At 48.1% G+C, this 14,291-nt stretch overlaps 1 protein-coding gene across 3 annotated transcripts in view; it reads right to left on the reverse strand.

Moving 5' to 3' along the window:
• Positions 1-1,530: 1,530 nt before the first annotated feature.
• UBE2V1 (ubiquitin conjugating enzyme E2 V1) overlaps positions 1,531-14,291 on the reverse strand; it is a 28,292-nt gene continuing 15,531 nt past the window's right edge. For 2 of the 3 annotated variants that reach the window (XM_055545293.1, XM_055545295.1), the window contains exons 2-4: positions 11,971-12,119; positions 4,662-4,787; positions 1,531-3,055 (exon numbers count right to left, since the gene is read on the reverse strand). In XM_055545293.1, coding sequence (XP_055401268.1) covers positions 2,909-3,055; positions 4,662-4,787; positions 11,971-12,119 — 422 coding nt within the window. In that variant the 3' untranslated portion in view covers positions 1,531-2,908. The remainder of the gene's footprint in view (positions 3,056-4,661; positions 4,788-11,970; positions 12,120-14,291) is intronic. The other variant, XM_055545294.1, reaches the window with a different exon arrangement.

Below are 14,291 nucleotides of genomic sequence, written 5' to 3' on the forward strand. Positions count from 1 at the left end.
TGGGTCCCGAGGCTCTAGGCCCAGTTCCCCGTAGCCACCAAGGAGGTACCAGGTGCGGAGTCTCCGCTTTCCTGTCTGGAGGTCCCTGCACTTGTACACTTGGCCCTGAATCTGCTTCGGGGTGTCCCGGCAGCGTTCTGAAGTAGTTTTAGAAGCTCCCCTCCTCTTTCTCCCTTGTGAGCTGACTGAGAGTGAGGAGCCCACAGACGTCCCTGGCCTGACCCCCTTTCAGGGGAGCTTGAGGCAGCAGCTCACTCCAGAGGATGGGCTCATGAGGACCTTTAGCAGAAAGTCTGGCAGCCCTTTCTGGAAGGTGGCCCGCTGTGAGCCACCCGATTCCCTCCAGGCAGTCACTGTGACGTCTGCTCTGGCCCCAAGGGACGACCTGGCTCCTGGCACAGACACCCGGGTGGTGCCTGCTGGTGGTCGGGATCACAGCAGGGAGCGCAAATTCTGAGTCAAGATAGCCACGGACACGTCCTCACCCCTCACACAGTGGCTGGCAGACACACCGTCCATCCGAGCAAAATTGTTTCAAATGCTAGAAACACATGGGAGAGTTGTGTTTTTCTTTTCCACCCAACAGACAAGGAAATCCAGCTACTAAGTACTAACAGTTGCTACTAGCAGAGACTTAATACCTCGAGCTTCACAAAGCAACATTTTAAATCTAAGGGAAAACCCTACTCCTCTTCTGCTTATTTTTTAAGACGGGTTGGCAAACTATGGTTCATGGGCCAGATCCGGTCCACTGCCCAGTTCTGTTTGGCCCCTCAAAAGAGGAACGATCTATACAAAGGAACATCTGCAATTGATCTGATAACAGGGAATACTAACTTTGAATCCCAATTACATGTTATCCCCTAAAAGAGAGCATTCCATTCTTCTCAGTGTACCTGTTACCATTATAAAGAACTGTACTCAATTATGTTTTGAATTTCATCCAAAAATTGTGCAAATTTTGCTTTCTCGTTAAATAAACACACACATAATTTCTTTGATTTTGCCTCTTGGCCAATAAAGCTTAGACAGTTGGGAATTCTCTGGCTGTCGAGTGGTTAGGACTCTGCCCTCACTGCTGAGGGCCTGGGTGCAACCCAAGGTCTCACAAGCCAGAAGGGAAAAAAAAAAAAAAAAAGCCTAAATGTTTACTAACTTGGACCCACTGTAGAAAAAGTTCCCCAACCCCTGCTTTTGGAAGTCAAGTTGAATACCAAAGCATCTAAGACATTAAATTCTAATCCTGAATAAAGTATATGCTGAGGAAGAAGAGCACAGCTTCTTAAATATTAACGCACACTTCTTTTTATTATATTAAAATCAGGCAATGGTCTGACAATAAAAAGGCTGCTTATGGAATACTGTTATGTTAAACTTTACTTACAGGATGTTAAACCCTTAGAACTAAGGTTTTCCCCAGAAAAAGATTAATGGAAACATCAATTGCTTTTCAGACTTGATAGTTGCTGCTTCAAAAGGTGATTTTACACAGACACTAACAACAACAAAAAAAACAAAAAAATAAAACCCTTGGAACACAATGAATTGATTTTATTTCGGTATGCATCCACATCTCAGCATTTAGTGGTCCTGAACAGAAAAGTGGAAAAACGCAGCGATTTGCCAGGAATTTCGGGGATCTGCCGTGCACACCGAGGTCTTTCGTAATCCCTGCTGAGGACCGGGAGAAGCAGCAGCACCAAAACCAAAGTATGCACCGAATTCAAGGTTCTTTTTGTTCCAGTTGTCAGCTTCCAAACTAGACCCGAATGGACTGAAAGGATGACCCAATGAGAGCCCTGTTTAAAACTTCAATTTTAAAAAGCCAAAGCCTTTACAGGAAAATAAAACAATTCATTCAGAGGGGTTGTGTGTGCTTACAAGTGTCTTCTGTGGCCTTTCTCCAAGTTTAACCACCAAGGAGGTCATGAGCTGGCAGGTCTGAGTAACCCTGGTGACTGTTCTTTTCACCTTATCAAAACCTGAGCTAAAGAAACACATCAGCTGATGATGACAGCAGAGGGTGGCAAGGCTGAGAACCCAATATTCATTTCCCAGGCTGGTGGAGAGTAAATTGTGGTTCCAAGGCTAAATGAGGGGAGGTCAGAGACTCTTTCCAACCTTACCTGATGGCTTCTGGCCAAAGCAAGGAAGCGTCATGGAAAGTGTTGGGTGGTGGGGGTGCACAGGGACTTGAGGAGGAGGAAGGAAAAAGCAGCACCCCTCGATTAAGGTGGGGGGAGGAGATATGGGTAAAGCCCTGAATTCCTAACCAAAGGCCAATTTCAGAGGGAAGCAGAGGGGTTACAATCTATGCCTCGGCCAAGGGTGGCAGTGGAGGGTGGGGGGAGCAGGATTGATGGCTTGGAAGGGGGGCATCACTTAAGACTTAGAGAGAGAGACCAGGGATGCGGACAGAGCAGCCCACACGCCAGCAGTGTCCCCCAGGCTGTGACCTGAAACCTTCACGTGTACTCTACTAAGCCACCCCGAGCTGGAGGGCTGTTGCAAGGAGGGGGAGGGGAGGGGGGAGAAGGCAGAGACCCCAGGCCATGGAATCAGCAGCAAGGTGATTGTGTGATGTGTCTTTTCACAGTTGAGTTAGATGTGTCCCACCGGTTAGGATGGGAATCAATTTAAATATAACTTTCTTGATCCCAGAAGTTCAACTATGTGGACAGTGGTTACGCTTGACAGGGTGATTTGTTACAGCACAACTTGTATATTTCAAATGGACAAAAAAATTAGTATCATTTACAGTATCTTAAGATAAACTGCCTTTGAATGGGAGCTTTCTTTCCAGTACTTTGAGGTCTACAAGACGAATCTAGAAAATTTACTACTGTGGAAAATGAAGACTGTTTAAATCGAATGGGGGCAGGGGAGGGCCTGTGGTTTTTCTTTTTGATTAATTGCTGTAACACTGTCCTTCAGGCGGCTGAGGGAGTTTCATATTTTCTTTAGACATCATTAGGCGCCGAAGCTCTTGCAGGACAACTTTGATGCTATACGAATTCTGCCATTTTGCTAGCACTGATATGGCTCTTGGGTCCACCTACAGAAAGGCAAAGATAAAACAAATTACTGTCAGGCTCTCAAACAAAAGGAATGCTGTGTGCTGGAGCTAAGCTACAGCAGAAAAGTGAGTAAGAAGCATTTTTCAGGTGGAACACGCTGATCACCCAGCAGGATCTGACATGCGGAATGCCCACAGGATTCCCTCCCTCCCGGTAGTCTGCTTTTCCCTTGTCGGGTCCCAAACCCTCACGGTCTGGAAGGAGGAAATTACGGATAAGTAAAAGCCGCTTCTACAGACGAGGCACCGACACCTGGTGAGACTCAACTGGCTGTGAAACGATGGCCTCGCCTGCTGGGCCAGCTGCGGCCACTGCTCAGGGCCTGTCCTCCCCACTCTGTGCCCAGGTGGCGGCCACTGCTCAGGGCCTGTCCTCCCCACTCTGTGCCCAGGTGGCGGGCGATGCTCAGGGCCTGTCCTCCCCACTCTGTGCCCAGGTGGCGGCCACTGCTCAGGGCCTGTCCTCCCCACTCTGTGCCCAGGTGGCGGCCACTGCTCAGGGCCTGTCCTCCCCACTCTGTGCCCAGGTGGCGGCCACTGCTCAGGGCCTGTCCTCCCCACTCTGTGCCCAGGTGGCGGCCACTGCTCAGGGCCTGTCCTCCCTACTCTGTGCCCAGGTGGCGGGCGATGCTCAGGGCCTGTCCTCCCCTACTCTGTGCCCAGGTGGCGGGCGATGCTCAGGGCCTGTCCTCCCCTACTCTGTGCCCAGGTGGCGGCCACCGCTCAGGGCAGTAGGAAGAGCAAGGCAATGGCGGCCTGGCCCGGGGCTCTGCAGACCAGGGCCTGCCCGAGCCATGCCCCCTCAAGTCAGTGCAGCGCTCCCTGGAGAAACGCCTCCACATGGGGACTTCTCCTGGGTTCAGGACATCAGGTGGGCCTCAGAGGTAACACTGACCACAGCAACAGGCTCAGCTCTTCTCAGCTTCCATTCCAGTCTTCTGAATACCTCAAAACAGAGGGCTTAGGAGCTCCTGTGATGCTAGCACGCAAGCACCCTCTAAGGCTCCTGCTCTTCCCCGGCCAGGACAGCGGCCTCAGAGGCTCGAGAGCCTGCGGCGCGCGGCAGGGAGCCGTCTGCCGCCCCCGCTCCGCTTTTACAGCCTTTACTGTCGTGTCCCTATCAGTGCCTGCTTACGGCAAACAAGACTGGTCTCCATTCATGGCAGTGAAAACAGTGGCAAAAATAAGAAAGCAAGGCCATTACAAGGAAAAAGTATTATATGCCTGTGGCGCACAAATAAGGCCCGTGGAGAGAAGCGTGGCGCTGGGGCGGCCTTTCCCTCTCTGCCTCCGTTTCCTCACCTCTACCTCTTGGGGCCGTGGCAGGGAGGCTGAAGGAGCGCTCGTTTCAAAGTGACCGGCACAGCCTGAGTGATAACAGCCCAGAGCAAACGCTGCACAAGTTGTGCTTAAACACAACGGGGAAACAGGCCCTCACTCCAAACAGCACGTGCGCGTCCTGCAGCACGTCGCCATCCAAGAATCAAGGAACAAACGGAATCAGGCCCCGAGTGCCCCTGACGTTCGAGCACAAAGAATTTTGGGGAACCCCAGGGGACAAGGAGGGGCAGCAGAAACAACTTACCACTCCATTAGAACTATTAACTCCATTCATATTAATTTTTGTTACAAATCTTACAAAGGGGGGTGCTTCTGGGTATTTAGGTCCACATTCTATTTTAAGGCTGTATATTCGGTTTTCATAAATTGTCTGGAAAAAAAAAAAGAAGGTATAGCCATGTCAGGCAATTACAAAGAATTAAAAAAATGCACAACTTCTGAAACCCCATTTATTCCCCATTTATTCCTGATGCAGAGCTGGTGTGTCTCCTGCCACCATCGAGTCTGCTTGCGGTTTGGTAAGTGGGTCGTGATCAGTCCCTGCACTAGCGCCCATGAATCTTGGCTTTGGGGGAATATAAAGAAGCCAGGAAATTTAAGCTAGGGTCACTGAAGTCTTAAGCTGGTATCATTAGGCGCGATCAGATGGACTTGCTTTTACGTTCATTTGTCTACACTCTGGGAAACGAAGTGTAAGAGGCATCCTTCATTCTGGTAAGTCACACCGATGTCTACTCATGAAGGGACCATCAGCCGTGGCACTAAACACCGCCACGTAGAGTAAAGAACAGGCAACTCTAGAGGACTTTGAACTCAAGCACAAGGTTGGGTGGGCACCGACACAAGGGTCGCCTCCCACTCCTCACCACCGGGGTCGCGCTCTGGGAAACGATCTCAGCCACGGGCACTCCGTCCCTGCTGCCTTTAGGGCCACCCAAGATGCCCGGCATCGAGGAGGTGGCGGGGGGCTGAGGACGCCAGACTTGCCCAGGAGAAACGGTCCTTCTCTAAGCGCCGAGCCTCCGCTGAGAAACACCGACGAGTCCCACTCACGGCAGGGAACGGCTCCCTGCGCCCCCTTCTCCAGGCGGTTCCTTCTGCCTAGAGCGCTGACCCCCGCCCGAACCACCGCAGCCTTTGAGACCCAGTTCAAGCACCGTGTAAAACAGAAGGCTGCTCACGATTTTCTCATGTGAAGCTGCGTCATCATCATCTGCGTGTCTGAAGACCACACCAAAGCGCGGCTGACACCTCCCGGTCAGACCGGCCCCCTTGGGGGAGACCGGCCTCTTCCGGGGCCAGCGCCCACTGCACCCCGTGCTGCACAAGAAACGGCTCCTGTGTGAACACTGACATCTAGCGGCCTTTGCGGGGAGCACATTAAGAAAGGTGATTTAAAGGCTTGAAAACATTCCGTCTAAAATAGTGGCCCGTCCCTAGCTTAAAAACTGGAACATATATTTTAAGATTCAGAAGGCATAATATTCCCATAGAAGATTTTCACATCCACTTCACAGCGACCTCAACCTGTAACAAAAGCTCAACTCAGGATTTCCCCCCACCTGCCTTCTTCTCTGGTAAGCAGGAGCACCATCCTGCAGTTACAGCAAGCTGGCAGCCAGCCGTGACTCCCTCTCCCTCACTCCTTATTCCCGGCATCAGGCATCTGTAACTGTTCAAATGCTACAGTTACATGACAGGTGCGCTCAGCATACAAGGTGGGCATATGCTGTCAGAATAAAGGCTGGGGCCTCTAAACGGGAGACGGGGTACAGCCTGAGAGGATCTCCATGACGGAGGCCACCAACAGGCAGTAATGTACAGGAGGAGGAGTGGGAGGAGACATGTCAAACTACTGCTCACAGTGAATCTGGGCATGAAGATGGGGATTTGAAAATTAGGGAAAAGCTTGGGAAAAAAGACACCACACTAGGTATTTTAACAAAGAATTTAATACAGGAAATCGGTTAAACAGGTATCATTGGACTGAAAAAAGTTTTAAAAGAGGAGCCTGAACAAACACAGAGGTAATGACTGCAGGGAGCAGATACTACCTTTGTGTTAGTTTAGGGTTATTGCCTTTTTTGCCCCTGAAGGCTGGGGGACAAAGGAAGAAAGCTGTAGCTGATTCGATCTAGAGGCTTGGAGGAAGAGGGTTCCAGGATTGAACCCTCTGAGGAGGGGCTGCTGTGAGGCTGATGCTGGGGGTGCCCCCAAAGGCTGGAGGAACCCCCAAAAGCTGGAGGAACCCCCAAAACCTGGAGGCCGGGCCCCACTGCTGATGCCAGGATGAAGGGCAATCACCAGAGTGGCGCAGACAGAGCAGAGGCAAGCAGGAAGGAACAAGGCTTCCTCTCTGCCCTTCAGGCTCTCCGCTGTGTCCTCCCCTGGTGCCTGACAGGAAGCCAGCTGACAGAGGAAGCATGGAGTTCACAGATGCCAGCGCCAGGATCCAGAGCAGAGCAGGGAAGGTGTGTTTAGCGCTCACTACCCAGCACCTGCCCAGCCCACTCCGGACCGGGCAAGACAGACTTCTTCTGCACAAAAACTCTGTTCCCGTCAGTCAGGGTATCTAAATGAGCCACAGATCCTCTGACGGCAGCATTAATTATTCATTTCTTGAATTCAATCACAGTACCACCTGAATATTGTACAGCTGAAGATTTAAGTTGCTGAGTTGACCGCACAATTGCAATAAAAAATAAAAAGGCAAAAGGAGGCCCTCTTTCCTTCCCCTTTGCTTTCTGTTCCCATCAGGGTCACTCTGGCCCAAGGCCTCCGTCTTGGCAGTAAGAGCTGTCTTTGGGCTAAGCCTCTGGCCTTTTGGGGCTTGTCCAACCAGCTCTGTGGGCCCCACAGGGACCAACAGAGGGTGCCTGTCCTCCAAGTGATAGGTTTCAGTGGTCCTAGCATCCCCTGACTCAGCCTTCCAGACCCAGGCTGTGGTTATTTTTTAGTGTTATCTGTGTTCCCCTGCTGCTGCTGCTAAGTCACTTCAGTCGTGTCCAACTCTGTGTGACCCCACAGACGGCAGCCCACCAGGCTCCCCCGTCCCTGGGATTCTCTAGGCAAGAACACTGGAGTGGGTTGCCATTTCCTTCTCCAATGCATGAAAGTGAAAAGTGAAAGTGAAATCGCTCAGTCGTGTCCGACCCCTAGCAACCCCATGGATTGCAGCCTACCAGGCCCCTCTGTCCATGGGACTTTCCAGGCTAGAGCACTGGAGTGGGGGCCATTGCCTTCTCTGTGTGTTCCCCTAGTAGGCTTTGTTTCAGCCCAACACTTATTTGATCAATTTCTATATTAAATTATCTGTTGAAATATTTAGTATGGTTTCTCTTTTCCTGACTGACACAAAGAATTAAATGGTACAAAGTGAACTGCTTAATCTGTATTGTTTGAAAAACTCTATGAGAATACATTCACGTATCAGACATGTAGCCGAAAGCTTTTCAGGAGGAGACAGGTCAATATATACTGATATGGAAAGATGTCCACAGTCTGTTAAGGTAAAAAAAAAAAAAAAGCTGCAAAACATTAATCTCATTTTTATTAAAATGGTTATGTATTTAGGTTTGTGTACCCACAGTAAATGCCAGTAGAAACACACCACACACCACGTGATCAGTTTTTATTCTGTGGAGAGTATAATGAAACGGGGAATGGATCACTGCCCTTTTACTTCACACACTCCTGTAATTCTGTTTGTTCCTAAGTATGCACAGACTACTTTTAGATAAGTATGTGTATGAACACACAGCTAGGCTCTAACCCACCTATAAAAACATCATCACGGAGAACTCCAGAGGTGTAAAGGTTCTGCTCAACCAGGGCGACCCCGTCCTTGTCCCACTCCCGAAGTGGCGGGAAGCAGGTTGCACCTGAGGATGTTTATGGCTGTCCCGACCCCGGGGATGCTGCTAACACCCGCCAGTGGCAGGACAGCTCCAAAACGAAGAGCCACCCCGCCCAACGCATCAGCAGTGCCAAGGCCGAAAGACTCCGCTCTGTAACCCGGCTACCATTACACCACACGGGCAGAGCAGAAATCCTCTACATGCAATGCCGTGGACACACATGTTTGCCGAATTTTGCAAGGGGCACTTGGACAGGAAGCTTTGCTTTTAGGTTTGGAAGATTTGCTTTACAAAAAGAAAAAATATATATACATATCTATTTTCAAATAGCTAACACACTCATATGATTAAAGCACACTCAAAGAGTACAAAAAGGTATTGGGAATAAGTCTCCCTTCCCGCCCTGGCCCTAGTGAGTGATTCCTTTTAAGAACACAACCACCGACATGGGCTTCTTCTCTGTTTTCCAAAGTGTTCTCAGCACATGGAAGCACAAGCATGTCCACCTCCTCCGCCTCCCTCTCCCAGCCCGACCCCAAGTGACAGCATGTTCTGGGTACTGCTTTGTACCTTTTTCCCACTTAAGTATCATGGAGATCACTCCATTTCAGCACACATAAATCTGTCTCATTCCTCTGAAAAGCTAAACAGTACATACTATGGTCTACTGAAAGACACTCCGGCGGTTTCCAGTATTTTGCCAGTACTGAAAATAAGGCATGAGATAATTTTGTACATACAGGATTTGGGGCAATACATTCAAGAAAAGAGGAGTAAATTCCTACGAGAACTGCTGGATCATTTGGTACATGCTTTTTAAATACTGGTGGAGGATTCTGTTGAGTAACACAACAAAAATGTAACAGGGAGAGGAGTTCCTCAGTGTTCTATTCAGATGCTTTAATCATGAGGCTGACACTCCAGCTGCACAGCATATACCTTGTACATTAACCACAAAATAGACTGGTCACAGGAAGCACCTAGAAGCAGGTAGTTCCTTTTATGTCTTTGCTTTTAACCTTAAGGAACAGAAACTGTAAGAGTAAAAAGACACGATAATAAGAATTGGTAAAGATGGAGAGAAACGCACATCCTCATGCACTGCTGGCAGGAATATAAAACAGTGCAGCTACTTTGGAAAACAGTTTGGCAGTTGCTTAAAATGTAAACAAAGTTATCATGTGATCTAACAATCCCACTCCTACGTATATACGTAAGAGAAGTGAAAACATCTGTCCCCATAAAAGCCTATACACAAATATTCATAGCAGTATTATTCATAAGAAAAAGTGAAAAAAATTCAAATGTCCATCAATTAATGGATAAACAAAACATGGTATATCCATTAAAAAAGAATATTATTCAGCCATAAAAAGGAAAAAGCTACTGGTAAGTGCTATAACATGGATGAACCTTGAGAACACCATGATAAGTAAAAGCCAGTCACAAAAGGCCACATATTGATCCCAATTACATGAAATGTCAGAATTGGCAAACTCAGAGAGACAGAAAATCAGTGATTGTCAAGGGCGAGGAACGCGAGGGCAGAGGGCAGAATGGGAGTGCCTGCCGAAGGGCATGGAGTTTCTCTCTTGGGTAATGAACATGCCCTCAAGTTAATGATAGTTGCACAGTGCTGAATATACGATTAAAAAACCCATTGAACTGAACACTTTAAAAGTATATTCTATGGTAAGTGAATTCTCCATTGTGAATTATGTCTCAATTAAAAACAAAAAAAAGATGCAAAGGATATATGGGAAGTACCCTGCATACTGTAGCTACTCACTAACAGCTTCCTCTGGAAAGAGGTCAATTGAAATTCAGGGTAATCTAAAGTGTTTTAGGTGGATCAGGCTGTTTTACAGAACTGAGCGTTCCCTTTGTTTGTTCATGTGTTTGAGTGGCTCAGCGGCAGCGCTGAGTGTGCTCACTCAACGCGCCCGGCCGTGGTGTACTTCAGGGTACTCACTGCTGTACTCTGGTTCATCCTCACTACGCTCAAGTCTGAAAACCGGTCTGTTGATTAACGAATCTACTGAACAACTACCTCATTCTGAGTCATTTCCAGGTGTTCTGGAGAGTAAAGAGGAGGGAAGAATAGTTTTCATCTTCAAAAAACCTAAACCATTCTTAAGAAGAGATGAAACGCAGTGAAGGAAACCATCACTATACTAAGGGCTTTCAGAGACAGCAAGAAATGATCTGCGTGAAGACAAAAGCCTTCTGCATCAGGTTTTCCCTAGTACTTAATGAGATTCAGAAAATCCTGATTTTCAGCGATTAAAAAAAAAAAAGATCAAGAAATGAGTAAATACAGACTGCACATTTTTTAACCACCTCCACCCCCCGCAAACAAAACTACAGGGTCACAAAAATGACTCAGAAAAGTACATGGCAAAGCCAGTCATTCGCCCTGAGCACCTATGACAATCCAAGATGAACAACAGCTGGTCCTGACACTGAGCGAGCCCCACACGCTTCCTTTCTCAGCCAGGGCCAGAGCCCCCGTGTCTTTCTACCTCCCAGAACTAGTGCAGAGCCGTGCACGAGGTGAGCAGAATGACTGACCGACCATCTTCAAGCACAAGCAGACACAGGAGAGGGCCTGCTGCTGCTGCTGCTAAGTCGCTTCAGTCGTGTCCGACTCTGTGCGACCCTGTAGACGGCAGCCCACCAGGCTCCTGCGTCCATGGGATTCTCCAGGCAAGAGTACTGGAGTGGGTTGCCAATGCCTTCTCCAGGAAAGGGCCTGATATGCTCAAAATCTCCTACAGCTTGTCTGAAATGAGTGTCACATTACTGGAGTCTATCTCTTCACTTCCACATCAAATTATTACTTAACACTAGATAATTTTATAATAGGAACAGCTGAAAACTCAAAATATAAATAGGAAGGAGACAATATAGGCTAGTAGTTAGGAATACAAGCTCTGGAGTGAGACCTGGTTTGGGAATTCTCAGCTAAGTGACTCTGTGCAGACTTCTCCAAGTTGGCTTCTGTAAAATGGAACGCAACTACACAAGAGCATCCTAACAACAGGCTCTTGTGAGAATTAAATGATGTTTCTGGGGAGCTGACTTCATGCCATAAAAAAAGGTTAGCTGGCATTACGAAGACGGGGAACTCTTGTTAATTACACAGCTTAAGAGAGGTCACATTCCTCATCCCCATTGTCTCTGTCTTCTTTGCAAAGGTCTCTGGGCTCAACAGTGCCTGGAACAGACCAGAGCAGACCACGCAGGCAATGACCCTTTGCTGAGTGGCCCAACGAACCAGGACACAGATACGTGATAGGACTGGGAAGCGAAGAATAAAAACCACAACCCAGGAGGCTCTCCACAGTCTAGACCGTGCCTTCAGGAATGCTGGCTGTATCTGGAGCCTTGTTATTTGATAAGCCCAAGAGTTTGTTCTAAACTACATCTAACGGTACAATTACCTCAAGCCTCACTGCCTACATCGTCACGTAAATTCACACTAAGAGTCTGAACAGATTTTTGCTTACCATTTAGAGGGATTAAACAGCATCAGAGGAGGTGCAAATATATAAACTGAAACTGGTCAAAAAAGAATAGCCACATTTCAGAAAATACACCATTGGTGAGCTTTTCCCGTGATAAGGCTAACAGTTTTTAAAAGGAGGCACAGTGAATGTAAGACATTGACATTTATAGCCGTAGCTCGACGCTTACTCTTGGAGGCCCAATTATCATCCCTGTCCATCTTGTAAGTGTCATGTCTTCGTCATCTTCTAGACCCCAGCTAACTGTGCCATCTCCTACTCCTTTCTGGCCTTCTTCGAGTTCTTCCAACAGTCGGAAATTGCGAGGGACTTTTACTCCTAAAATAAATGGAAAGAGATTCAAGATACTAGCAACTCCAGGGGAACTTGTAAGCCTAGAGCTAGTCGCTCATTATCTCTACCTGACAATAAAGATGCTTACATGCAAAGCACTGCTGTAAGTGGCCGCGCCTCAAGCTTGCCGCTCGCGAAGCTACCTGTATCGACGAGCACACCAGAAGGAGGGGCGCTGGCGACTAAACCACGGCTGGGTGACGGAACCTAGAGTACCCCGCCCCCGTCCCTGGAGCGCTGACAGACGTCACAAAGGCTTTACCAGTAGAAATGCTAATTTGCGCCCCTGAGTCTGACATGAAAACCATAAATAAAGTGTTGATAAAAGTGCCTTGGAAGAACAGAGGCTATTTCTTTTGTTTTATTCTTGTTCTACATCTCTGAGTCTAAGCGTGTGCTCCTTTGCTGGAATGACTCTTAAAACTACCTTAGAAGGAACAGCTGTCCTACTCTGAGCATGTAACAAGTGTCCCCTTCATCAACTCAAGAGTCAAGTGAAGGCAGCACGGATGAAAATTTTCAAATATTTAAGTCACAGTTTCTCGTGAAAAAGCTAAAGGAGGGTAGCTGGTTCTCTGCTTTACCTGTTTCTAAAATTCCCCAAGCCTGGCAAGCAGCTCGGGGAAGCAGGCACACAAACACCTCTCCAGGTTCATGCCGCTGTGCCTGAGTTCAGGCTGAGGCGCGCACTGCTTCTGGGTGTCTTCCAGAACAGAGTCCAGGTACCGGGGCCAGCTGGGGATGCTGCTCTCCCAACCAGGCCTGCCCACCTGTCCCCCACCTCCCCTGGCACTCAGACTATTTCCTCCGGGAAAAACTCGGGATCCAGGCAAGTTACCAGCTTTCTTTACTGAGCCCCCAAGGCCAGACTCTCAGAGCCAAGCAGCACTTCGCAGCTGACTGTGAGGAAGGACCCACTTGGAGGGACTCACAGCTGTGGGGGGCGCTTCCAGTATATTTTAGTATTTTCCAATAGTAGCAGAACCCGCTACTATTAATTCGACTGGAATAAATATCTGAGGACATCAGATACTTTTCCAGGCACCATGAAATAAGCTGTGAACAACACAAAAATGCCTGCCCTCATGGAGCTTACATTCTAGATGGAAATACATGCAAATTATTAATATGACAGATGGCGGTGTTCTGGAGCAGAGAGTACTGATGGGGGAAGTTGCAATTTTAAATAGGGAGCATGATTTATTGGTGGCTGAAGGGCGAGTCTTCCAGGCAGGGGCAAAGGTCCTGAAGCACAACCTTGCCCCGAGTGTCAAAGAACAGCAAAGATACCAATTTAGCTAAAACCAAGTCAGTGAGATGGAAGATTAATAGGAAATCAGGGGCTCCAACTGTGAAAGAAAACACTGGAGTTGCGAGCAGAGGAGTGACGGGGTCCCTCTGGCTGCTGTATGAAGAGCGCAGTGAGGGGAGCCAGGGCAGAGGCGGGAGGCCGTGGCAGTGATTCCAGCAGGTCGCAGGCGGCAGCAGCGAAGGCGGTGAGGAGTCCCGCTATTTCAGAGGCCTGAGTGGCGACACGTGCTGTCAGGCTGCCTACGAAGTGTGGCAAAGAAGCGCCTATGGCCCCCAAGCTTTTTGAGGATGGTACATGAGTGGAGAGTTCACTCTACAGTCATGTATTTATTTTTGAGAATAACCTATTTAGGGCAGGTAATATTATACTAATTTTTCATTTATGACAATGATAAAATTTTCCTTTTAAAAATAAATATAAGCAAGAGAGTCAGCTGACTGAAACTTAACAGAAAAATCCTGAAAGCATTCCTGAATGGTCCATTTGGAAAACACTAGCATTTTTCACCCAAAGACTAGCCAACTGGATTATTCAGCTACACTGAATAAGTCTCCTCCAGCAAACACAAAACTGAAGGAGGTTTTTGATATTATAAGCAAGAAGGCAGACAATACAATGCCTTTTGTTTAGAAAAAGTTAAACCGTTAACAATCCTAACTCCTTCGGCTCAGGGAGAAACTCACTGCATCACCCCTGCTATCACTACTGGTTAATTATAACCCTGCACTAATCAAGATGAATGTGCCCACAGCACGGAGCTGTACTGATAGGAAGACGGATAAATATCTGAGGTACCGGTTCCCAGGTGGGGTGACGGGCTGAATTGTGTCCCCTCAAATTCATAC

The sequence above is a fragment of the Bubalus kerabau genome, chromosome 13, assembly GCF_029407905.1.
Source record: "Bubalus kerabau isolate K-KA32 ecotype Philippines breed swamp buffalo chromosome 13, PCC_UOA_SB_1v2, whole genome shotgun sequence".
In the NCBI taxonomy this organism is placed as follows: Eukaryota; Metazoa; Chordata; class Mammalia; order Artiodactyla; family Bovidae; genus Bubalus; species Bubalus kerabau.